Genomic DNA, 24414 nt, shown 5'->3' with positions numbered 1-24414 from the left:
CAGTGCCTCTGCTACAGCCCCATGCCCTCTTAAAGGCTTTGCTGATCAAAAGCTAACTAGACTTAAGGAATTTCTATTATTATTTGGATTCATTTTCAGCTTTGCTTTGCTGCTCCTTTGGGACAAATATGACAAGGATTCAAAACTAATAGATAATAAAATCATGGCAAAGGCAGCAGGAAAGGAAAATGGACAAAATAGACTGCTGTGTGAGTTTACACACTGGCAGTCGTAGGTGGGTGGCTCGTGTTCAGGTGACAGAGGGACTCCTAAGCTACTACCATCTCTTTGGGGTTTTTAACCTGACAGAAGAAAATTAAAAGAGGGAGCCTTTTGCACATTGAAACTAATCAGTCCCTCTGCTCAGCACAAGTGGGTTCAGCCCTTGAGTTTTTCAAGCTCCATATTTTCATATTTATGTCATTATTTATTGTTTTTCCCCTGCAGTCATAATTTTATTTTCTTATTTGAAGAAAAACAAAGCATGAGAATTTATTAAAATAATGTGCTGGTTTTGGCTGGGATAGAGTTAGTGTTCCTCCTAGCAGCTAGTCTGGGCAATGTTTTGGATTTGTGCTGGAAACAGTCCTGGTCACACAGGGATATTTTTGTTATTGCTGAGCAGTGCTTCTACAGAGTGAGGGTGTTTTTTACTTCTGACCCCACCCCACCTGTAAGGAGGCTGGGGATGGGCAAGGGCTTGAGAGGGGACACAGCCAGGACAGCTGACCCCTGCTAATCAAAGGGATATTCCTGATTATCTGGTGTCACACTCAACATATAAAGCTGGGGGAAGAAGGAGGAAAGGGTGCTCATAGTGCTGATGTTTGACTTCCTAAATCATCATTATGCTTGATGGATCCCTGCTCTCCTGGAGATTGCTGAACAGTTGCCTGCTTATAGGAAGCAGTGAATTAATTCCATGTTTTGTTTGCTTGTGTGCGTGGCTTTTGCTTTACCTCTTAAACTCTTTATCCCAACCCACAAATTTTCTCAGTTTTACTTTTCCAATTGTCTCCCCATCCCATGCTGGGGGGAGTGAATGAGTGTCTTTGTGAGTTGCTGACTAGGGTTAAACCACAACAAATAAGTTCTCTGTACTGACATTGCATTGGGCAGGTGGTTTGGAAATTTTATAGAAAGGTGATTCTTCTAGGGCCCAGTTAACATCTGATGCCATGTCCAATTTCACAAATGAATTGCATGCCACAATGCTTGTAAAGTGAAGTATTTCAGTGAAAGAAAAACTATGTACACTAAACACTTTGGAGTTCAACATGACTAACAGTCACTATCTATAAAAGCAGGGAGATATTTTCCATAAGAGCGAGGACTTGAACTATGCCCATTTCCCAGCATCCTCTGTGGAGTGCACATGCAAATCTGGAGACCTCCTTTTCTATCCATGTTAACCTTCCTCCACTGGTATAGGTCTAGTGCCCCTGGGGACATCGAGGGATAGGGAACCTCTGCCAGGCATTGCAGCTCTGAGCCATTCCTGCACCTGCATCTTGGGATAATGACACTTCCCTTTGCCTTAGGTGCTCCAGAGATTAGCACATGAAAAGTCTTGTTTAGAACAAAGTGTTACACAGGTGTTTTGCAGTGGCCCAATTTGTCTGACCTTAAGTGTGTCAGCTAAAATAACATCTTGACATGCACATAGAAACTCAGCTTGGGGGAAGGGGGTAAGCAAGCCATCCCTCTACAGTTGCTTTGTATTTAATATAGCAAATAATTTTTTTTTTCAAAATTTAAGATTCATTCTTTTGGTTTTTAAAGTTTTTTTTTTTTTTGTTTGTTTGTTTGTTTTTTTGGTCCCTAATGGTGAGATTTTGACCGAGGAAATGATGGTGATAACATATCTTGAAGAATTATTCTGAGTTTGCAAGTGATTTGGAATGAAAAGTGTGACATTACTATCAGTATGCTGTCATGAAGTAAAGAATTTTTTCTCAGGAAAAGTCTATAAAATTATTTTATTAAAAAATAGATCTGGAATAATAGGAGTTTACAAAATCTATACAAATCAAGTTTTACAATGTGGCTGACACAGGGTTTACTGGGAATGGGGGGTTAACAAGTGCATAAAAATTTCCTTAGTGACCCCTATGTTCCATATATATGCAGACTTAATTTTTACTGTATTTGAAAGAATGATCTCACACCTTTCAGTGATGGACATTATTGGTTTGATGCCATTTATTCTCCTTAGATTGAATGTAAACATCCAGCTTTAATGATTTAAACAAAGCTAGGGCTTGTGCCCCTGTTGTCTGTGGCTGGATTGCATCTGGAGTCAGCACTGAGCAGAGCTGCTGTTGGCCTCTCCCAGGTGACTCCTTACCTTGAGAGAATATTCTCCAGCTCAGCTGTCCTCACTGCACCTGAGCTGGCTGCAGTAAGAGGCAGCAGGTTTGCTTTGCGCGTTGGGGAAGGATTATCTTGTGTTTAACACACAGACACCTAAGAGAGGAGAGATTTCTGTTTTAAAATAGCAGAGCACCTTAGGGTACATGTCGTGGGTTTCTATATATTCCCTGGATTTGCTGGAAGGAGCACACACGGGAGCTCTTTGCCAACATGTAGTTTTACACGTCTCCCAGTGAACTCGGATTGCTGCGCACAGCCTCGCGCTTGGGGACTGCAGAGAGAGTTGTGATATTTTCTGGGGAATCTGGATTGGATCAGATTTCTCAAGTCATATGGGGCCTTGCTAGGCCTCGTTATAAATATGACTTATAAATTGTCATTGAGGAAAATGTTGAATCTACTGCCTCCTACCCTTCTCTTTTTAGAAGTGTGTCTTGAAGGTGCTTCTCAGTGCAGTTTTTGGAGTGTTTGGGAGGACTGTAATAACACAAAACATGTATCAAGTGTGGGAAAGGGATGGACAAGGTATTTTTTTGTATCCTTGAGCAATTTACCCATGTAGAGGGGCACTGTTCCATGAGTTGGGATTTACAGGTCTTGGAAGGCTTAAAAAGCAACATTTGCAGCCTACAAGGGAGTGAGCAAGTTACTGTGACAGTGTAAAAACATTGTGAGCCCAAGGGTTGGATGATGGCCTTTCCATGAGGGTGTGCTCCTGTCTGAAAGAGCAAGAAAGACAGTCTTGTCTTGAGGATGCTCCTTGCCTCCCAGGAACTGGAGTCCTCAAAGCAAGCTGCTTATATAAAGTGGTATAATCATCACTATGTTTATAAAAACAGCAAATGCTGACCAAACTGCAAATTTTCTGTCATTTAACCAGTCAGACATTTTATTTTCTCTTTCTCTAACTGTTGGGTTACTACCACATTAGCTGTTATTGCTTGACATCAAATTTAATAGCATAGTTTGTATTTTTAACTGCTATTTCTCATTATGATGGCTCTCTATCCTCTCCTTTCCTCATAGAAAACACAACAGAGAAGTGTAAGAAATTCTGTCAGAACTACCCCATTTCTTTTCTGAGAAAGTATGTATTATTTTTAGTGCCATTTGAACTCTTCTTCCCCTTCTTTTCTTATTTTTAAGAGACATAATGATGCTCTTTTGCCCTTTCCCAGCTGTCTGTAGTATTTAAAAAAAATAGTTCAAGAGGACATTGCAGACTTGTTAAATCTGAATTTTGGCAGAAAATTTTAAACTTTTGCTATAGCACTTCAAAGTTAGAAGGAACTAGAGTTTGAAAATTGATGCAGATATAAGATGGCATATTTAATGACAGATGTATCTATAGAAACCTGTTAAGATGCAGATTATCCCCCTGGGGAGGGGAGATCAAAACTGCCAATCTATAAAATATACTTGTTAGGGGAAGGCATGGAATCTATCTCTGCGAGCACTTTGATTGCAGGGGACAGTGTAGCAGCATGTGGCATCATAACCTAAGAGCAGACAAATCAGCTTGATGACTTTCAAAGCCAAGAATACTGCTGGAGGCAAGGGTACTCCAGTCTAGAAGAAATTAAAACATATAGAGACTGTTATTAATTCCAGATCTATTTTTGTGTAGTCAAATCTGTATGCAAATCCTTAGCATCTCATTTTGGCAGATTAATCTAAAAGTGAAGAGCGGTATGTGAAGGGAATGTAATGATAAAACACCAGAGATGAGCAATATTGCAGGGGAAAAGATGTAAGCTGTGTACTTGATGTGAGGGGCCCTTTGTGAAGAGAAGGAAATAATTTTACTTATTTTATTACTTTATGAGGAAACAACACTCGTCTTTCTCTTCTTCCTTCACATCTTTCCTCCCAAATTAAGGTGCCCTTTCAGCATGGAAATGTATGACCCAAAATTGTGTTTCAAATGTGTCTCCTGTAGTTTAACATTCTGGAGGTAATAATCCAAATCACTATGATTTGTATTTTTTCAAAATACTAATCTGATGTCTCATTTTAGCCATTGTGCTGGGAGTGAAAATAAATGTATGTGAAAAAAAAGTCTAATTACAAAGCAGATATTAGAAAACATTGTTTTGTCTGTCTGGCTGATGACCACTAGGAATGTGAAGGCTGCACAACAATGTAGAGACAAATAACAGATTGTAAGATCAGACATAGGAGCAGTCTTTGCTTTCTGATGTCTGTTCCTGTGCGTGTATTTCACATGTGCTGTGATGGGCAGGGTGTGTCATAGTGTGATGGAAACAGTTTGGAGAGACTGCATCTCATCCCAGCTATCTCTCAGCCTGTGGGTATCTCTGAGCTGGGAATTTGGGCTGTCATCCCTCTGGAGGTGCCTACCACAGGCTGCTGCTTGCAGAGATGAACCCGAGTAACAGCATTGTTTCTCCTTGCTGCTGCAGTTGAAGACTCTAAAATAGATACATCTGTAGTTTCTGCTATAGATTCTTGGCCCCACTCAAGTTTTTTTGAGTGATCAGAGGATACTTCTATGTCAGCAAGCAGCTCAGCCTAGTAGGAGCAGATCATCAGGTAAAACCTTGGCACCAAGTTCTCTGTGTTTACTCCACGTACACTTCACATTTTTTGCTTTGGGCTAGGTTTGTTCTGGACTTCTGCTCAAATGTTCCCAGTACTCACGTGGTACAAAGCCAAAAGACCAGTTATTATTTTGCACCCTTATGCTCCCATTAGGAACTGGAATATGGCTGGTGCAGATCTGGAGCAGAGCTTCTGGTTTACCTTGAATGCACACTAGTCCCAACCTACAGCCTAAAATAACATGGGGGAGGTGGCAGAGTTGCTTCAAAACAACAATATGGCTCTGAACCAAAATGCTGCCCTCGGCCTAGTTGGAGGCTGGCAAAATAAGAATTCCCCAGCACAGAGCTTGGGGATAAAAGAGTAAAAACCAACCCAGCAACCTTAGGGGGACTGGCCCTCTAACTCATCCAGCAGGAATTTAAGACACTGTGCTGCTGTCCTGGCTGAAATGGGTATGCCCGGACAGAAAAGGGAAGCATCCACAAAATGAAATGTAGTAAGATGAAAATCCTTCTTCTTACTGCTGCAGATTTTGTCCACTACTGGTAGGGGCCATTAAAACTGTGATATAAATAGTTTGCCTGTCAGTATGAGTGTCACTGGTGTGTGGCCACTGACATGCCCAGTTCTGCCCAGACTTCGTGGCAGAATGAAGGCGAGGCACAGTTTGCAGACATTATTTCTGCTTCCATCTTCCCATGGGCCCAGCGTGTTGACAGAGGGGGACTGGGAACTGTGGCAGAGCTGCAGTGACACCATGTCCCCAGAAGGCTTGAGCACATTCAAAAACATGTTTGCACAGGTAAGATTACAGACTGAAGAAGTTTTCCGTGTTTACCTAGTGAAATTTGCCATTGAAAACAAAGTAAGAAAGGGATGATGAGGCATTAAATGTCTCTTTACTGTGTTGATGTAAACAGCTGGTTTGCAGCATCTATTTTAGTCAGAGTCTATTCTGAGCTTTTCTGAGGCGATTTCCTGATCACTGTTGGTAGGGCTTCCAATCTAAGTTTACAACTAAATGAGATGTTTTCTATAACACAAACTAAATACAGAATTTCTTTCAAATGTATAGATAAGCACAGTTGCACAGGCTTGGACTGTGCCTTTAACTGGCAGTGGTATCCCCTGTCATGCTTTTGGTAAGGCAGAGCTTCTCTCTGACCTCTTGCTTCTCATTGATGCAAGCCCACCTCCTCCTCTTTTAAACCCTGTCACACACTGTATGTTCCATCTTTGTGCCTTGATGAACGTTGAATACACAGTTATGTATAAAGAAATCAATTTTTACTCATTTTTGGCCCATAAAATCAGCTCTACAAAGGAAGTGTGTGGTGGCTGTTTATTGATGCTGTTCTGTGTTTCTGTATATTTGACAAATAGGGCTCCTTTTTTCCCTTGTAACCATATTAAGAAGTGCAGTGGAATGTAAGCAGAAATGCTGGTATGTAATGTAATTATTATCTGTAGATGAACTCTAGAATTGGTTATTTCGCTGTACAGATCTTGGTCCTGGCTTTGCCTATATGAAAAAATTTAACCTGTATCAACTCTTTTATAGGAGGAGTAACAAATACTGCACAATATCAAAATAGACTCATGGTCTATGATCCTAAGCAGGTGAGTATCTGTGTGTTATATACGTTCCATTTTGCTTCAAGCAGATCTCTTGGCAAATACATACAAAGATTTTGTAAGGCTAAAAGTTAAAAGTGCTGACCACTTTAATTAGTGGTGTTTTAAATTCATTTTGTACTGAGTGATGGAGACCCTGACAATTTATGATGTCTTTTAAGCCTGTAGGAATTAGAAACATCCTAGATTAAATACAGAAATGTGCTTTAAATTCCCTGTATTTATCAGTATTTATTTTGCTTGTTCTTTTTTTTTTTTTGTTTTGTAATCCTAGGCAATGTATACTCAAAGTCAGTGTTCCAAAACTGCTCCTTGTCATTGGCATTTCTGTTTTGAATTGCATATATGGGCCTTTTTGTTTCCTGAATACTTTGAGAACTGTACTACCTGGCCGTGACTTACTCTGCTGACTGCAAGGGTGCCTATCATTTCATTACCCAAGCACCTAAAATATCTTTTAGGGATTATTTCATACATAATGTATGTGTTTTGATTACGTTAGCACAGCTCAGTAACCATTTCAGAGGGTTAGGGCATGGTTATGCCCTCTTGCTTGTATTAGGAATTAAAAGTCCTAAGCTTGCAATCAGAGTTACATAGCCTGATTTACACCCACGTGGAAGAGTATTGACTGTTCTGATTGTAGGATAGGGGCTTTGATTGCTGTATTTGGAACAAAATTGTGCCAGAAGATACTTCTCTGTGGTTCCCACTGACTATTTAAAGCATAGCACATACGGGGCCTGAAGCAGAAAGCAGGAGATGACACACCTGCCTCGTTCTTTTCGAGGTGCAGTTTTGTCATTGACTACAAATGCTGACTTGTCCTAAATCCAAGTAGCAGTTACAGGCAGCAATCTTACTTTGCTTGTGAGGGGCACACACATTTGGATACCCTGTCTCTATTGTGTACCTTTCACTTGGGATTCTTCACTTACTGATGTGAAAGTTGCACCCCAAAATCCTGGTGCTGGGGCTGCCTCAGTGTGCCCTGCTGATGGCGAAAAACCCAGCCTGGCGCGTGAAGAGTTACGGAGGAATTGTGCACTTGCATTCTTCAAACGACGTCTGCTTCGTGTTTGTACACACAGGCTCTTTTTAAAAATTCTGCTGGCATATTGTTTACAGTGGGTACTGGAAACCATCACATCTGCTTGCATCTCGCACGGAATCTCAATAGCTCCATCACGGAGCCCCAGCGCCTGCTCCTGCGCGAGGCCTTTGTGGCAAGTCGATAATGCCTGCCATCTGCCACCGAGCACACAGCTACCTGCCAGCAAGCCGCTGTGCTGACCTCTGCCTCCCCACCACTGATTAGTATTCACACACTGCCTTATTAGAAATGACCCTGCCAGGCCCCTCTGTTTCGCTGCCTTTGCAGTGCTTTGAGGCTCACCTGGCAGGCACTGCAGTGGAGGAAGCTAAAGATATAATCAGGGGATGCAGGCAGGCTTTGCAAAGCAGATGGTGTCTACAGTCTGGTGTTAAGAGACTGGACTACTAATGCAAACATTAATGCCTAATATTCAACTATTACACATTGAGATGTATAGCTATATATTGTGGCGGTTAAAAGGCAGAAGGCTTAGAGACTCTGGAGTTGCTGCACATGTATCACAGATTTTTAACTTCCTCCACTTAAATTAATCCCTTGCCAGGTTGCTTGATTTGGTAGGCATAGCAGGAGCAATTGTTTTCTCAGTTATAAAATACTTTGCTTTAATCCCTTGTCTTCCATGTCTTCCTGCCTCTCCCCTAAACAGGTAAAATTCTTGAATATTGTTAATGAATAACAAAAATATGCAAAGGGTTGGAACTTTCTAAGTTGCCACAAATAAAGGGTTGACATTAAACCAAATGAATCATTTGAGAAGATTCTTTAGGAAATTATTTTTCCTGTTGCTTTATTCCCCAAGGATAAGATCAAATAAGCTTCTGAATAACAAAAGGCAGAAGAATCTCTCTTCTCACATAACAGAGCTCATTGGTATAGATAATTTTAGCACTGTATACAAAGGAGACATTTAATAGTCTGGTTTAAGGAGAATTTGCTACTGAGTTATAAAGAGGAAAAAAAAAAGACCTTTGAAACCTGATGAGTATACAAAAAAAAAAAATAGAGGAAGAAATGTCATTAAATTAATGAACTATATATAATGTGAGAACTATAAGCCATGTGTTGAAAGTCCACTATCCTTATTCAATGATACAACCAACACACAAGTCTAGTATATGACCAGAACCAGTATTTGCACTTGTGGTTCCTGACCAAGGGTACGAAGAAACCAGTACCGTGCTACTGTTCATTGCACTGCCACTGTAGGTGTGCCTTTGAGCAGTGCTTAGACAAGCTCTCTCTTTGCAGAATAAGTGGTTAAGCCGTAGCCCGATGCTGCAGAGGAGAGTGTATCACTCCATGGCCGCTGTCCAAAGGAAGCTGTACGTGTTAGGTGGGAACGACCTCGACTACAACAACGATCGCATCCTGGTCCGTCACATCGACTCCTACAGCATAGACGCCGACCAGTGGACCCGCTGCAGCTTCAACATGCTGACAGGTGAGTGTTGTTCAAAAAGGGAGCTCACTACTGTTGAACTGAAACATCTTTTCCCTTTAGATGCCTTAGTAGGTGGAACTCCATGACTTTGCGACAAGTGCTTCCAATTTAGGGACCACTATCAGCCAAGAAGACACTTTTCATTACAGTTCTGGCATTCGGTGGTCTACAAAATATTTGTTTTCATTCATTCACATTAAATTTTGAAGAAGGTGCAGATAAGTTTCATTTAATTAGGCAGTCAAAAAAAATTTGTCATAATATTACCAGTACTATTTTTTCATTCTCCAAAAGCTTGCCTGTGGTATTGGTTTAGCTCCCTGTGTGAGTGTACAGGAGACTGATGTGTCTTTACCACGTAGCGTTGTTTTGTAGTGGTTTCTGCTGGCATTATAGGGCAAAGCTTTCACTGAAATCTGTTAACTCTTGCTTATGTCTAAATAGTATCTTCTTAATAAATTACCCAAAAGGACATGTCCTTGTTGGAATTCCATCAAGTCAGAAATTAATTGAGCACTTAGTTAACTACAGGATCTGTAAAGTTCTTCACTTATTAGGAAGAACTGTTAAAACTGGAACTTGGAAAACACTACAGCTCACTGTCCCTGACACCCAGTCCACCAAAGTTCACCTCCACCTGATAAAATTCCCAGATTTAGTATCCCTTTGAATCCCAGGGAGACACACAGAATCATAGAATGGTTTGGGTTGGAAGGCACCTTAAAGATCATCTAGTTCCCACCCTCTGCCATGGGCAGGGACACCTCCCACTAGACCCATGTTGCTCAAAGCCCCATCCAACCTTGAGCACTTTCTGGGATTGGGCATCCACAACTTCTCTGAGCAGCTTCACCACCCTCACAGTAAAGACTTTCTTCCTAATACCTAATCTAAACCTACTCACTTCCAGCTTGAAGCCAATCCCCCTTGTCCTGTCACTACATGCCCTTTTAAAAGTCCCTCTCCAGCTTTCTGATAGGCTCTCTGCTGGTAGTGGAAGGCCACAATTAGGTCACGCTGAAGCATTCTCTTCTTCAGGCTGAACAGACCCCAATCCTATCAGCCTTTCATCCTAGGAGAAGTGCTCCATCTCTCTAATCAACTTGGTGGCCTCCTCTGGACTTGCTCCAACAGGTCACTATCCTTCCTGTAGTGAGGTCCCCAGAGCTGGGAACAGCACTGCAGGTGGGGTCTCAGCAGAATGGAGCAGAGGGGCAGAATCACCTCCCTGAACCGGTTGGCCACACTTCCAGATAGGCATGTGACACATTCTTAGAGAAGCACCAACAGTAGGGCTGCTTGGTTTCCAAGTCAGGCCATCAGAGTACTTGCTGGACACTAGGGAGAGAGGTACAGATTAAAAAGGAATTGCACATGGTCAAACAGAACTAGTTTTTCATGTGTCTTTTGCTCACTAGTTAATTATTGTATTATGTGGAGGAACTGGCAGCCTTTGAGAAGGATGTAATCTGATTTGCAGCTGCAGGTGCCCTTCTCATTCTGGAGCTGACCCTGACCCACTGAATGCTGTGAAGCAGCCTCCTCTCCAGTGCCTCCAGGTTGTTTCTACAACCCGTGCCTTAAGCAGCTACCTAAGCCTTTCTTTCTGTCAGTACAACTGGCAGTAAATGTGCCTGGTGAACTGTGTAGTGCAGATTTTTTTAGGCTTTAGTTTTCCTTCAAAACTTCCAAACTTGTTGGGAGACGGTTGCTATGGGGATGAACTTGCGCAGCAGCTCCTGTGATTTCCATCGTACTTGTACCTGGAGGAGTGGGGCTGAACAGGCGTGGGCAGCACGGGAGGGGCACTCGGGGCTCTCAGCCTGTTTGGTTGTTCGTGTCTGATGGAGGCTGAGGGGCAGGTGGGGACCGTGTCTGTCCCCTGAGACACACATGAGGAGGGAGAGGATGGTCCCCTGCACAGCACATTAATGTTCATCTGGGCAGCACCAGGCAGGGCTCCTGCAAAGAGAAGGAACTGCTCCCCCACACCTCGCCTTCCCTCTGACACGTTGGGAATTCTGAAACAGTCACGTCACTGCTAGAAGTGTTTGCATCCCATTACAGAACTCCAGCATTTGGTGTTAAAAGGGTTAATTAAACACTGAAAGTGGTTTCTATTTCCTTTTTTGCTTTAGGTCAAAATGAGTCTGGAGTTGCTGTCCACAATGGTAGAATATATTTAGTTGGTGGCTATTCGATTTGGACAAATGAGCCTTTGGCATGCATCCAGGTGAGCGATTTAGGTTTCTTTGAAAGTCTTTTCCAATAATCTTGCAAGTATAAGTTTTGCACAGTTGTTATTAAAAAAGGAAAATACATGTGAAGAGGAGAGATTAAGGACATTTCTTATGCAGCCACTGAACCTGCATAAACAGAGAGGAAATACTGTAGAAATTAAAAGTATTTCCAGATGAGCCAATAGATGAAATTCCTCTAAGATATTCCAGTAAACCAGGGGTGAATTGTCTTTCCTTTGGCAAGGTTTGGATAAAATAATATGTATATATTCAGCAGTTACACTATCAAGTTCAAAAGTAAAAGGGTTGCAGAAATGGATGATGTGGCTAAGAATTTTTCAGCCCATATTGGGATTTTTCTTTTCTTTCCGAGCTGTGTTTCTGAAGGGCAGCCAGAGTTAATGAGTGGTTCATTGACCAGGTGCAGTCAGCCTACTCCCTGCCCTACTGCTTATTGCTTTAGAGCTTCAATGGAAGTTTTTTGATCCCTGCCCTAGGCAATAGGTTGTCCAACAAACTCTTCTGCTCTCCCATATTTTATAAATGCAGCTCACCCACAGATCCATGGCTTTCAGGTAGTTTGGTACAGAAATTAGGAATTCTTATCTTTCTGCATGTTTCTGAGGGAAGAAGTTCTACATCACAGCCACTGCTTTGTCACCAGCTAAGCAGTTAAAGGCAGAAAGTCCTGTTTATATCTCAGTTTCTGCACTTTTGTTGATAAACAACCTTTTTATTAGCTTCCAACTTTTTGGATTTTAGAATTTCACCTCTAAACTCTCCCATAAGACTAGAAGTTAGGCTTAGCATAGTAAGGGGGTACATTAGGTTGCCAAACTGCTGGTCTTATATAGAACATTTAGTAGCATGAATTTGTAAAGTGTAAGATAATGCAAGATAAACAGTTAAAAACATGTTCTGGTCATTAGCGTAATTGTGTTTTAGCAAGTTGTTGGATACCATACCAAAAAAATTATTGGAAAAAGCCATTCAGTCTGGCTTGGATATAGCTGACATGCTTAGATGGAGTAATAGCACCGTATAGAGGTAGCAGCTGTGCTCCACCAGTGGGCTCATTTATAATCAACAGGTACTCTGCAGTGTTGCACCTGGGTTTTAATAGAGCTTAGTGACAAGCAAAAATAATCCTGGGATCTTGCTTTCTTAAATGGACATTTGTCCATATCCCCAGACTGGTCATGAACTGGCAGCCTGCCTGACACAGTCCCGACATAAAAGGGAAAAGAAATATATTGAGTGATTTGGCAGAGCTGTGTGTGCTGTCCCTCCTCAGCTGTTGGCAGTGTGCCTGGCTTTAACCATCAAAACTAGCCCTTTTATCTTCCAGTTGAGGAAGTCTGAGGTTACTCTCTCCTTTGGAAGAAAAAATTCCACTTTTTCTTTAAATGTCTTTACTTACTTTAAATCAGCCATTTATTTGGCATTCCCATCTTCCATAGAGCTTCTGTGTCCACTAAATACCTTGGAGCTGACAAATGATTTGTGTTCTGTGCTAACAGGAGCCCTTCTGTGCAGAGTAACCCACTTGCACGGCTGCATATTCTCCTGCCAGGAAAGCAGGATCCAATGTCATTGTTTGCTCCCAAGTGCCTGGGCACTCAGGTTTTGGGTTGGGTCTGAGAACAGCAAATGGATCACCAGATCCATAAATGATCTAAAAATTACCTTAAGCTACCTTTTCCTCTGGGATTAATAGTAAATACGTGAGGTGGGTGCCAGCAAATTTGTTTCAGCTTTCTTCTGTGATCCCAAAAATATTTTGTATGCTTTGCCATGCAGGTACTGGATGTTAGCAAGGAGGGGAAGGAAGAGGTATTCTATGGGCCCACGCTCCCCTTTGCTTCCAATGGAATAGCAGCCTGCTTTCTTCCAGCTCCTTATTTCACGTGTCCCAACCTTCAGACTCTGCAAGTGCCTCACCACAGGATCGGCACAATGTGACACATTCCTTGCGCTTCACGGAATCGGAAGTGGAGGAGGAAAACATCAAACCCTGTGTACAGAAGGGTTTCTCTGGGTCAGTGAGAAGAATCAATCCACTTGGGCTGCTGCTTTACCATCACACATTTGTCTTAAAGTCAGATCACAGCAGGCAGGGAGGAAGATCCAAAGCCTGCGTGCGGTTTCTCTCCTCAGCCTCAGACGCAGAAGCAGATACGTGAGCGCGTTGTGCATTTCTGCCGGTGGCCACTTGCTACGTGTCTTCTTCATTTCCTTATGCAACTTCGCCAGCCATTGTGGATGCTCTCAGCTCTTCCTGGGCCGCTGCTCTTTGGAGTCTGCACATTCAGTTGTTCACCAGTGGCACTTTCAAAGACAATAAAAATGCTCTGTTTATGTTGACAAAGATTATACAATACTGTGCTAATTATGCAACTTACTCAATACCTTTGGCAAAAAGAATAACAAATGTGTTGACTTCCAATTCCGAACTCCATCGTTTACAGTTTCTCATTTAATAATACTTCATTTGAAATTTAAATACTTCAAAACAGATTAAAACAAAAACAAAAAAAACCAAACAAGCCCTATAGGATATGAAGAACAGATAAAAATTGTCTCAGCTGAAAGGCAAAGAAAATGAAGCCTCACGGTTAAACTCAAGTCTGAACTGAATGTGTTTGTCTGAGAATCTAAAGATTGTTTGGGATGTCATTTACCAAGGTCTACTACCAAATAAATGTTACCTTCTGTCATATGATCAATTCTTCCTGACAGCTGCAGTCTTTTAGTGGTGGAGATCAGCCTCTTTACTGTATAATTAAAATGTGCCATTTACTTAATATTTTTAATATCCAGTTTGCAAGGGGTCACCACATTTACAATTATCAGTGAACAGTCTCATTTTGTCCAACATATGGTCCCACAAATCACTAGTCTCCAGAGGCTAAACAGGTGTAGAACAATGTCAATATTTATTTATTTATTCTTTCATTTTATATAGCGTGTCTCCATTCCACTCTCCAGGCATATGCCAGCTCACAGCAAATACTCTAACCTGGTGTATTTTGGCTTTGCTTGGCTAAGGCAGTCCCTGTCTCTTATCTCTGTCTTTTATTTATATATTGAACAAAAATGTCAATGTTTGTAAATATTAACCAAGCATGTAATTAAATCTTTCTCTATTTCTGATTTATGGATACTCTTCACTTCTCTGTCTTACCTACTGATCAGCTCCCTGCCACTGTGCTGCCTGAGCAGACCTATCAAATTCCTGCTGATGCTCCTGCTAATGCCACATGTGGAATGTGCTGCAGCAGTAGCCTGTGCCTGCTGGACGGGAACAGGTTTACTTCGTCCAGTGAGCAGCACTTTCTAATCAAAACTATCTTTTAACTTTTAAGGGTCTGATGACAGGGAGGTAACTTTATTATCATTTCTGTCTCCTGCTGGGCAGTGTATTGGTGGAACATCACCTTTCCTTTTCCATACTTATCAGGTTAGAATGTTTTATGGTCAGGGGTTTTGGTTGTTTTGTTTTTTTTTTTTTTTTTCTGAGCTTTCTCACTTTCCTTGCCTCAAGCTGAGCTGCAGCTGCACAGTCTTTGCCTGGCACACTGGCTCAAGTTGCTAACACCATCTCCCTCTGTGCACCGAGCATGCCTATATCTAGGCAGGACTTTATGCTGCATGGGAGCTGAATAGGCTCTACATCAAGGCATATTTTAATGTATTGGTTTAATTTGTTTGATCTCCTGGAATTCTGCATGTAAGGGACAGCTCTCTGAACAGCCCATTTACAGAAATTGTTTTCCTGTGTGGGCTGCAGGGTCCAAGCCAGGCAAGTACACAAACTTTGACTTAGATGTGGCTTTCAGGGACACAGAGAACATGTGTCATTTTCAAGAGGAGGGTGGCTACAATAATAAAAACTTATGCAAGGGCTTTGAGTCTCATCCCAGAGCTGCCACACCAGGTGAGTGATCTGGTTTTGTTCTGGGGGCAGAACTGTCACTTCCTGTTTGTAAAGCCCAGGGTACTTCTGGACAATTGTGCAAAGTGTGTTTTCCATGTCTCAGCTTAGTTTGAACACTTTTATTCCTAGGTCTCATAGCTTACCACAGCTGTAGCTATGGAATCGTTTAAACTGCTGCTTTTGGAGAGCAGGGGGAGGGATTAGGATGGATCAGGATGACTGCTGAGCAGTGGCAGAAAGTGGCAGCAGTGGTCTGAGTTTGAGAAGCAGAGGGGGGCAGTTTCCTGATGCAAAGCAGCATGTGCCTCTTGTTTCAAGGTCTGAAAGGCAAGAAAGTTGTTTATCATGTTTGCTCTGCCCTTTAGACACTTCTACTGCTCTGCTAGTTGTCACCAATTGTCTGCACTGTGAATGGCAGTTTTAAACAGCTGTGCAGTTGCATTATATTGGTCAGGGGTACCTCTGCCACAGAGCCTCAGGACAACACATATGCTCCTATTAGTGTCAGGATCCTGCTCTGGCTTTTAATCATCAGGCTCCACTGATTACAGAGGTCTTTCACAGCAACCTCTTAGTCATTTAAGGTTTTGTGTCACACTTTCCTATCTGGGTTTTTCTGCTTTTGTTGCAGGACCTACAGGCCAGATGGTGGGTGCTTTGCTGCACCTGAAGTCAGAAAATGCCTCATAGCCCTTGCCAGATGAGCAAAACCCTGTTAATTACTGCCAGGTAAGAAAAGGGAGGAGTGTGGATGCAAGAGCAGACAGAGAGCACCCTGCCGTGTCTGAGGGGTCTCAGCTGGAAGGAGCGAGGATGGGAGAGCAAGGCTGGCTTCATCTGCCACCTGCAGCTGTGCAGGATTCCTGCAAAGGCTGCCTAGTGAGCTGAAATTTCTGAATCACCATGTCCTTGCTCTGCCGTCCTTCCATTGAATGTCTCTGGCTTCTAAAACTACCATGATTGCAGAATCCTGTGTGTGACCTCCTGATCCACCTGTGATGTTCTAAATTTTGTACTATTTTGGGCAGACATACAACTCTGAATCCAACCTTTGTCTCTACCCAGCCTACTGGTTTTGGTATGTACCTCTGACACAGTTTAGCTCAGTTTTTCCACACAGCCTTAAAGCTGCCCAGAACAAAAATATTATTTCTCTGCTTGCTGGTTCTGTTGCCAGAGTCTGATCATCACAGTAGGAGAGCAGATGCCAGCACAAGTCATTTATCCAGGTGGGAGTGTGCAAGGTAAGGGGACAAGTTTGCAACCAGTGAGAACTCAATACTGCTTCAGGGAAAGAGGTGTTCCTACCAGTGAATAATGCAGCAGTCACTGACTGTCCTGTTAGGAAGAGAGTGCCCTGTATTCCTTAGATTTACACATTAAGGCTATTTATATCTGCAGCTAAGACTTTTGGCCCACAAGACCCAAAAGTATTGAAGACCTGTTCTCTGATCTTTTTCAGGCCACTCCCATAAAGAATAATATTCTATCTGTTATATAACTTTAATTAAAGTATATAAATATGTACTTTACCTTTGAGTCCTAAAATGTGTTACCAGCTTTTAGCTATAAATAACCACAAGTGAATCAGCTACTTTCTGCTTTTAATCCATAAAATGCCAATTTTCACAAGCAGCAGCAGCACCAACAGCCTCTTCTGCCACTTTGGTGTCTCTTAAGCATTTCACACCCAAGCGCTGACTAAAGAAACACTTCCATTATGAGCCAGTGTGCAGCAATTCTGCTTCTGTACAGTAATGGTTTTGTAATCCTTTGACTTCTAGTTGTGGCTTATGATTTTCTTCTTAGTTTAGCAGATTTTGAGCCAAGTTCCTAACTCTAAGAAGAGCTAAAACTTCTGTAACTCTTTTTCATCTAAATTTTGCCTTCCCCAGTTACCCTCCCCCAAACCTGTACAGACATTTAGTACATAAGTTGCAGAATCGTGGAGAAACAGATAATTGAATATTCACACATGCAGAAACAACCCAGGCAGAATGTGGAACAATGTGGAAACAGGCGCGAAAAGAGGCGGCATCTGTTTATTGAAAATTAAAATGTAGAATAAATTAAGAGGGCAAGGTTAAAACACTTCATCTGCAGACAGAGTTTGTAGGGGAGGAAGACTGCAGAAAGTTTAGCACATAAGACTGTGTATAAAGGACTTATGCAGTTCTATTTTTGCAAAATGAGGGGTTTTCTTCTCCCCCAAGGACACGTTACAAAGGGATAGTGTCCACATAAAGAATGGTTTTCCAATAGAGATGATTGTATATAGCAGTTTCACAGTAATGCCAGAATTAAAATGCTTAAAACATTAATGTTGCAATGCTTCAAGTACTTAAGAACAGAGTATTTTTAGCAACATCCTCAATTCCTGTAAGTAAATGCTGTGCTAACTCTCCACCGGTGCCCTATGCAGGTCATGCTGGGCCTTTCCAAACCAAATAATGAATTTAGCCAATTTGCATTTTTAATGCCTGTTTTGGTGTCATTCTGCAGGGAGAAGGGTAGAGCCTAGATAGTGTTTGATGGACTGACAAATGCAGTGAATTTGGTTGTAATGTGGAGTTACTCTGCTGACATTTCCAAAGACCTCTAAAGATACCACATCTACAAAGAGAGGATCTGAGCTTTTGCTTTTTTTTTTTTTTTTTTTTTTTTTTTTTTTTTTTTGTTGTTCTGTACATACCTTGCACTTTGTACATTAAACTTGCAAAAGGTTTACCACTTTGAAGCTGCTCAAATAGACAAAAGCCATATCCTAGTCATTCATCATAAAACAAGCTTAATTATGCTAGGACATATTGACACTGCATCAGATTTTTAATCTTCAACATAATTTTATAACCATTGCTAACAGATGGGCTGATTACACTGAATTTGAGTTTTAAGTAATAGTTAAAAATTCTAAAATATGATTAATCTGGAAATACCCATTGCATACCTAATTTTCAAAAAGCTTCTGAAAGAAGGAAAACCAGAGTGCAGTAAAACCTCTTTTTTGTTTCCTGAGGGAACTATATTGCTTTTAAGTGCAGAGTTATCAAAGTTCCTTAGATGACCAAGCAGTTCATGCTATTGGCAGTTCCTCTTCTGTTCAATTACAACAGATAGGCCAGGACCTTATTCCTTCCATGGGTCTGCTGCTCTATTCTAGCATAAAATATGTGTATTTTCCTATTTCAGAACCTCATTTTTATCAAAACATGTACTCCCCCCCTTTTTTTTTCCATTGAAAATGAAAACAAAGTAATTTAAATTAGCATAGTTCTGTTCTTCAATAACAATAACAAACATAAAATTCTTATGAAACAGAGGGACAGCTTTGTGGGACTAATGGAAGTCACATGTGAATTCTGAAGGGAAGGTATTTCTTTTCATGTTATCTTGTTACTAAAGGAAAGATAAGCTAGACTTCCCTCTGCCTGCCATTGTTCATCATGTACTGGACATGTGCTTCATATCACAAGGATGATAATGGGTCAGAGGTGATTGGTATTCTGAATTCTGGAATAGGGGAAATAGAAAGATTAAATACTATCTAGTTAGATCTCAATTCTATACACTGCAGGGAAAAAAAGGGTGCTAAGTATATATAAGTGTATATATAAACACACATCACAAAAATATATCCTCTTATATCCTGGAAGAATCCTCTGCCCAAGGAGATCAGCATGGAAAATTCTGGCAAGGCTTATGATGGCTTGGTTTCAGACAGGTATCCCATCACCAGTATTAGCATTTCCAAATGAAAGAACATTCTGGTCAGACTAGGACAAGAAAAAGCATACTGAAATTAAAAATTTTGTTAAAACTCCACTGACAAACAGTCATTCTATAGTTATCAGTAATTAATTAAGGTGTCTGCTAGTTTTGGCTGGGGTGGAGTTAATTTTCTTCACAGGGGCAGTTATGGGGCCGTGTTTTGGATCTGTGCTGAACACAGGGTTGATAATGTAGAAATGTTTTTGTTATTGCTGATCAGGGCTTACACAGAGCCAAGGCCTCTTCTGCTTTCTCATACTCCATGCTGGGGAGGGGTTTGGGGGTGCTTGGGAGGCTGGGAGGAAACATAGCCAGGACAGGCAACCCAAACTGAGGGATATTCCAGACCATACAACATCATGCTTGGTACATGAACTGGGGTTAGAAGGAAGAGACATTTGGAGTGATGGTGTTCATCTTCCCATGTTATGTGCCACACTGTTACGTGTGATGGGGCACTGCTGTCCTGGAGATGGCTGAACACCTGCCTGCCCTGGAGAAGCAGTGAATTTATTCCTTGCTTTGGTTTATTTGCATGCCATTCCAATTTGTGGTTTTTGCCTTCCCCATTAATCTTTGTCTCAACCAAGGAGTTTGCTACCTTTTGCCCTTTCAATTCTCTCCCCAGTCCCACTGGTGGGGGAGCAGCTGTGTGGGGCTTGGCTGCTCACTGGGGTTAAACCATCATAACATTCAAAACAGCTTAATACCACCAACTTTTCATTATATAGATGTGTTTGAATAATTAAATTTCTCTGAATTAGGTAATCTATCTACAATTTTATTTTCAGGATCTTTTCACCATCTGTTGCAGAATTTACAGCTGCAGGAAATGTTCATCCATGCAGCAGTGGTATTTTTAAGCGCACTGGGAGACACCCTTGCCATCCTATAAGTAAAACACCCCTGCAATGAGTAGCAATCTTCAAATGAGTGAGGTTGCTTAGAGCCTCATCTTACCTGATCTTCAATGTTTCCAGGGATGGAGTGTCTACCAACTCTCTGAGCAACCTGTCCCAGTGTTTCACCATGCTCATAATAAAAAAAATTCTTCCATGTATCTACTCTGAATCTATCCCTTTTTAAACCAAATTGTTTAGTATAAAATAATATAGAAAGGTTTAATTTAAATAATGTTTATTGCCTTAAGCAGCCTTTATACAGACAGCATCTAGTAAGATACATATTCTTTTTAGCTTTTGTATTTTTTCTCTATTTTACTTAAAACCAGCATTTTCTTTGTTCCTCCTGCTTGGTTTTGTACTGCTGTTTGGTGTATGCTTGGTAGGTCAGCAGAAACTTGCACTCTACAAGTCTTCCTCTCACTAATACTATTGGAATTATCAGTCACATCTGCTAATGTCCATACCACCCATCAGATCCCCCATTTGGCACTGGTTGATGACTATGATGCAAAATGCATTGTTTCTGTTGGCATTAACTTTGTGACAAAGAAGAATGGTATTTTCCAAACTGTTTAAATTAGTTTCTCATGTGCCAGGAGCTGCTATGCATTTACATGAAGTCCTGTTGTTTTTTCAGAAACTTCCAGCCACTACAGATAGTGTTAAATATGTCTTTAATAACCTACTAAACATATCATTAAATGCTTCATTGTAATATCTGTCCTATCCTTTAAAATCACAGCTTGTACTTTCAGGAAGTAATACTACAGTCAGACATCTGTTCTAGGATCTACTGTGTAGTAGGACTCAAATTTCAAGGGTATCTTAATTAATTTCTCTCGGAGAGGGGTGTTTTTAATTTTTTTTTAAAACAAGCTTTTCAGAAGCAAAATCCTCCTGGGATGAATAAAACTCCCAGGTACATAAGCTTACGAGAAGCTACAATGCAAGTTCAATAAGTTATTTTCATAATGAAAAGAACCTCCATGTTCTGCACTATTAAGTAGCCTAAAGAGGCTTTTAGTTACTGCATTATCTGACGTACTGATAGCCGATTTAGGCAAGAAGATTATCTAGTTCAACTTGATAAGATTACTGTAACAAAAGGGAAGCTGCTCTGTACAAGATTTTAGGGATTTTTGGGGAGCTATTAGGCATAAAAATAATTTTTCCTCTCCGTTAACATTGTAAAATTAAAATGTGAATAACTTAAAAGTAAGAGCCTGCTCACTGGTGTTGCTATTACCAGCAAACCCACTCCAAAGTCCAGTAAGGAGTTTCAGAAATTTTCAGAAAGCTTCAAATTATTGAGGGAAGTGAAAAGTGTGGATAGCACAGTCATTAATGAAAGTTTCCTGAGCACTTTAGGAAAAAAAATGTAGAAAAAGTTACAGAGCTAGATCCATCCTGGAAAGACCCATAACACAGCAAAATATTTGAAAGATCCAACTTTCCCAGCAAACAGGAATAATTACTAGCCTATTATCAAATGATGAGTATTTTAATTAAAAGTTTGTCTTCTCTTCTTTTTCCCTTCCCACCTTTCACACCTAGTATAAGTGGATAGCTAATAAAAAAAAACATTGGGACCACTGGAAAATATAGATCAGTTTTAAGAACATAGCACTGGAAAGAAAGGGAACAGGAAATCTAAACCTGCATTTTCTTGTATTATCCACAAAGAAAACAGACAGGCTTTACAATGGAATATGAAATACTGAAATATTTTAATACAGGTGGAAGTTAAAGACAGCTATATACATTCTGTGCAACATAAACATATGAAAAAATACTCTCTCTTAACACAAGCTTTATCATGGCTGGCATAACGCCTGGTGAATGCATTCAACAAATTGAGTACTAGAGAGCACATGTTTTTCCCATTCTACTAAAATAATAAATTAGAAATTACAAAATTATGATTTTCTTAAGAACAGACTGAGTAATATTTTCAAAAGTACACTATTAAGAGGGACAGGTCTCATTCAATGTGAACTAAGTTGTGAAATTCTCTGAAATCCTGTCTTGTATAGGCTTTGTTCATACAGATATTTGAATCTGTAATAAATTAGCTTTCAATCTCTCTATTGCTATTCATCAGGATATCAAGACAATTTTCAAATGCATGACAATAATAAAATACCACAGGTTTTTTTTTTTTTTTTAATTAATACATAAATTGGGGAAAATACAACCACAAAATTGATACATGTATTTCCATTGTAAAGATAAAGAACTTGTCAAGTGCGTCAAAGTCTGTAGTTTTAGGTACTAACAATGTCATAATGTCCAAGAGGAAAGGATTAATCACCAGCACATTACAGATCTGTCTCATTTTCCAGTTTTTGTATCTCATTTTGTCCAGCCTCTGCAAGGTGAGATAAGAGTCTCTTATAGGCTTCTCTGTTGGGAGAAAAAACCAAAACATGTAACATGTTACTTTAATAATCTCACACATCCTAGAAGTAACAGTGTGTAATTCCTAAACACATTGTTTAGATATTGAGATATTAAAATATTTTAACTTCCTCACACCTATTCAAATGCTTTTTTGCTGTGACTCTTCAGCATGGCCAGATCAGAGGAAGTATAGGGACTGTACTGTTTACAGCTAGAAGTGTAGTGGAGCTGCTTAAAAACCTACTTGTTTAGTAAACTGCTGTGAAATACAAGTTCCTTACTTAAAAATGTGGAGTTTCCAAGGCCTAGAAGATATTAGCATTCAGACTTTATGACGTTTGCTCTCTCATTTCTGCCTAAGCAATCCCTGTGACTCTCACCACAGCACAGTGATGTGAGCCCCTCGCACTTAGGTGCAGCCCAAGCACTCAGATTCAGACCACCATCCTCAACCAAGGACTGTTTTAAAATAAACCTGGAATTCAGAAGGGAACTGTCACTCAAGTGGATTTTCCAGAAGAGTGCATATGTGTTGATGAGACTTTTCACCTTAAGTTCATTCTAATACTCTCCAACCCAGACAATGTAATTATTGTTAAAGCACTGCCTCTGACATTTAGGTCTTTTCTAATTATCTATTTTTGTCATGAAATATTACCTTGAGCAAACAAAACTGCAGTTTTTCATACTAGTTCCTTGCAATTACAACACTGGACATCACCACTAGAAGTTGCATTTAATGCGACTTCTGAACCTTACTTCTTTTATAGATATGGATTTGCACTTTAATGTCTACAGTAATTGCACTGAATACGTTAATATCATGTTATTTGGTGTCTGGGACAGAAGAGAGAAAATCAGGTGTTCCTGAAGAGAGAAAATGAGTGTTCTTACAATAAAATGCTCATGGATCACCTCAGCCTGCTGCGTAATGGAGCACATTCTAAATACAAATTACTAATAGAAAACATTAACAACAGATCAGCTAATATACATGGTTTAAGTGATGAGGATAAAGGAAATGTAGCTCTTCAGTAATCTTCAAGCTTGTATTTCAGGAAGCTCAAACAACCTGCATGCTTTCAGCATTTTGTAGATAATGGGATGAATGTTAACATATTAACAGTATTTAACAAAAGAAAAACAAGCAAAAATTTAAGCTATGAAACACATTATCAAAGGATGAAAAGCAGGTCAAGTGGAAAGCCTGCATATAACGGTACATCAAGCTGATCCTGGACAAATTCTCTTAAATAAAAGCAAATGCAGTTATTGGTAGTGAACAGTGTTGGTAGTGAAAAGTGAGTCATATAATTACAAATTAATTAAATACATTTTTCATTAAATGGAAGATGAATACCCTGTCAGTGTCTCAAGAATTATTCTTGCACAACTATGTCTTTTGCAGTTTTTATAGCCCAGGCTCTGCCAACACACAGCTTAAAACTTCCCCAGTGTGAGGCATGAGTGGATCCTTCCCATTGAGTAGTCCCAGGATGTGCAGCAGTGCAAACACTGGGGCCAGTTCCTTGCCCAGACCACAGGAGAGTCACAGGCACCTTCCAGTGAGCAGCACTAACAGGAGAAGCTCCACATGGAGCAGAGCTTCCTGGAGTTTTGTAACAGTACTTGCAGAGATGCTGACATGTCAGTGCTGCATCTGCACTCAGACACTACCATCCCTGCAGAGCTGCTCCCCTCCTGTGCCATTTCTCTTAAGACCAAATGGATTCACATGTCAAATATTTCTGTTTTGAGTTCTTGGTGGGCAAATGGAGGAAGTGTGAGCCTGCTGTGCCAATTGAAGCCAGCCTTTCCTGGACACCCACAACTCTGCTAAATTTAGCTTATGAGAAAGCTTTTGATAGTAAGTTGTGGGGTATTTATTTTCCAAGCATCTCAGACCATATGTGATTATACTATAATCCACATATGACCCATACAGTCGTCTAAAACAGGAACTGACAGGAAAATTCTTTGGGTATGGAATTCTTAATTCTGTTTTGCAACATATCTTGTAGAAACAATCTGGC

General features: G+C 40.6%; 2 protein-coding genes across 4 annotated transcripts in view; one reads left to right on the top strand and one right to left on the bottom strand.

Moving 5' to 3' along the window:
• The window catches only part of KLHL32 (kelch like family member 32), a 119054-nt gene extending 104530 nt beyond the window's left edge, over positions 1 to 14524 (top strand). For all 3 annotated transcript variants that reach the window (XM_021545183.3, XM_021545147.3, XM_077782294.1), the window contains 4 exons: positions 6500 to 6558; positions 8939 to 9131; positions 11270 to 11364; positions 13172 to 14524. In XM_021545183.3, coding sequence (XP_021400858.1) covers positions 6500 to 6558; positions 8939 to 9131; positions 11270 to 11364; positions 13172 to 13333 — 509 coding nt within the window. In that variant the 3' untranslated portion in view covers positions 13334 to 14524. The remainder of the gene's footprint in view (positions 1 to 6499; positions 6559 to 8938; positions 9132 to 11269; positions 11365 to 13171) is intronic.
• A 7165-nt stretch (positions 14525 to 21689) lies between these two features.
• MMS22L (MMS22 like, DNA repair protein) overlaps positions 21690 to 24414 on the bottom strand; it is an 88724-nt gene continuing 85999 nt past the window's right edge. The window contains exon 25 of the mRNA XM_021545117.3: positions 21690 to 22384. Coding sequence (XP_021400792.2) covers positions 22300 to 22384 — 85 coding nt within the window. The 3' untranslated portion in view covers positions 21690 to 22299. The remainder of the gene's footprint in view (positions 22385 to 24414) is intronic.

Source organism: Lonchura striata, chromosome 3 (assembly GCF_046129695.1).
Source record: "Lonchura striata isolate bLonStr1 chromosome 3, bLonStr1.mat, whole genome shotgun sequence".
Lineage (NCBI taxonomy): Eukaryota > Metazoa > Chordata > Aves > Passeriformes > Estrildidae > Lonchura > Lonchura striata.
This window is presented reverse-complemented; position numbering and strand designations above follow the sequence as displayed.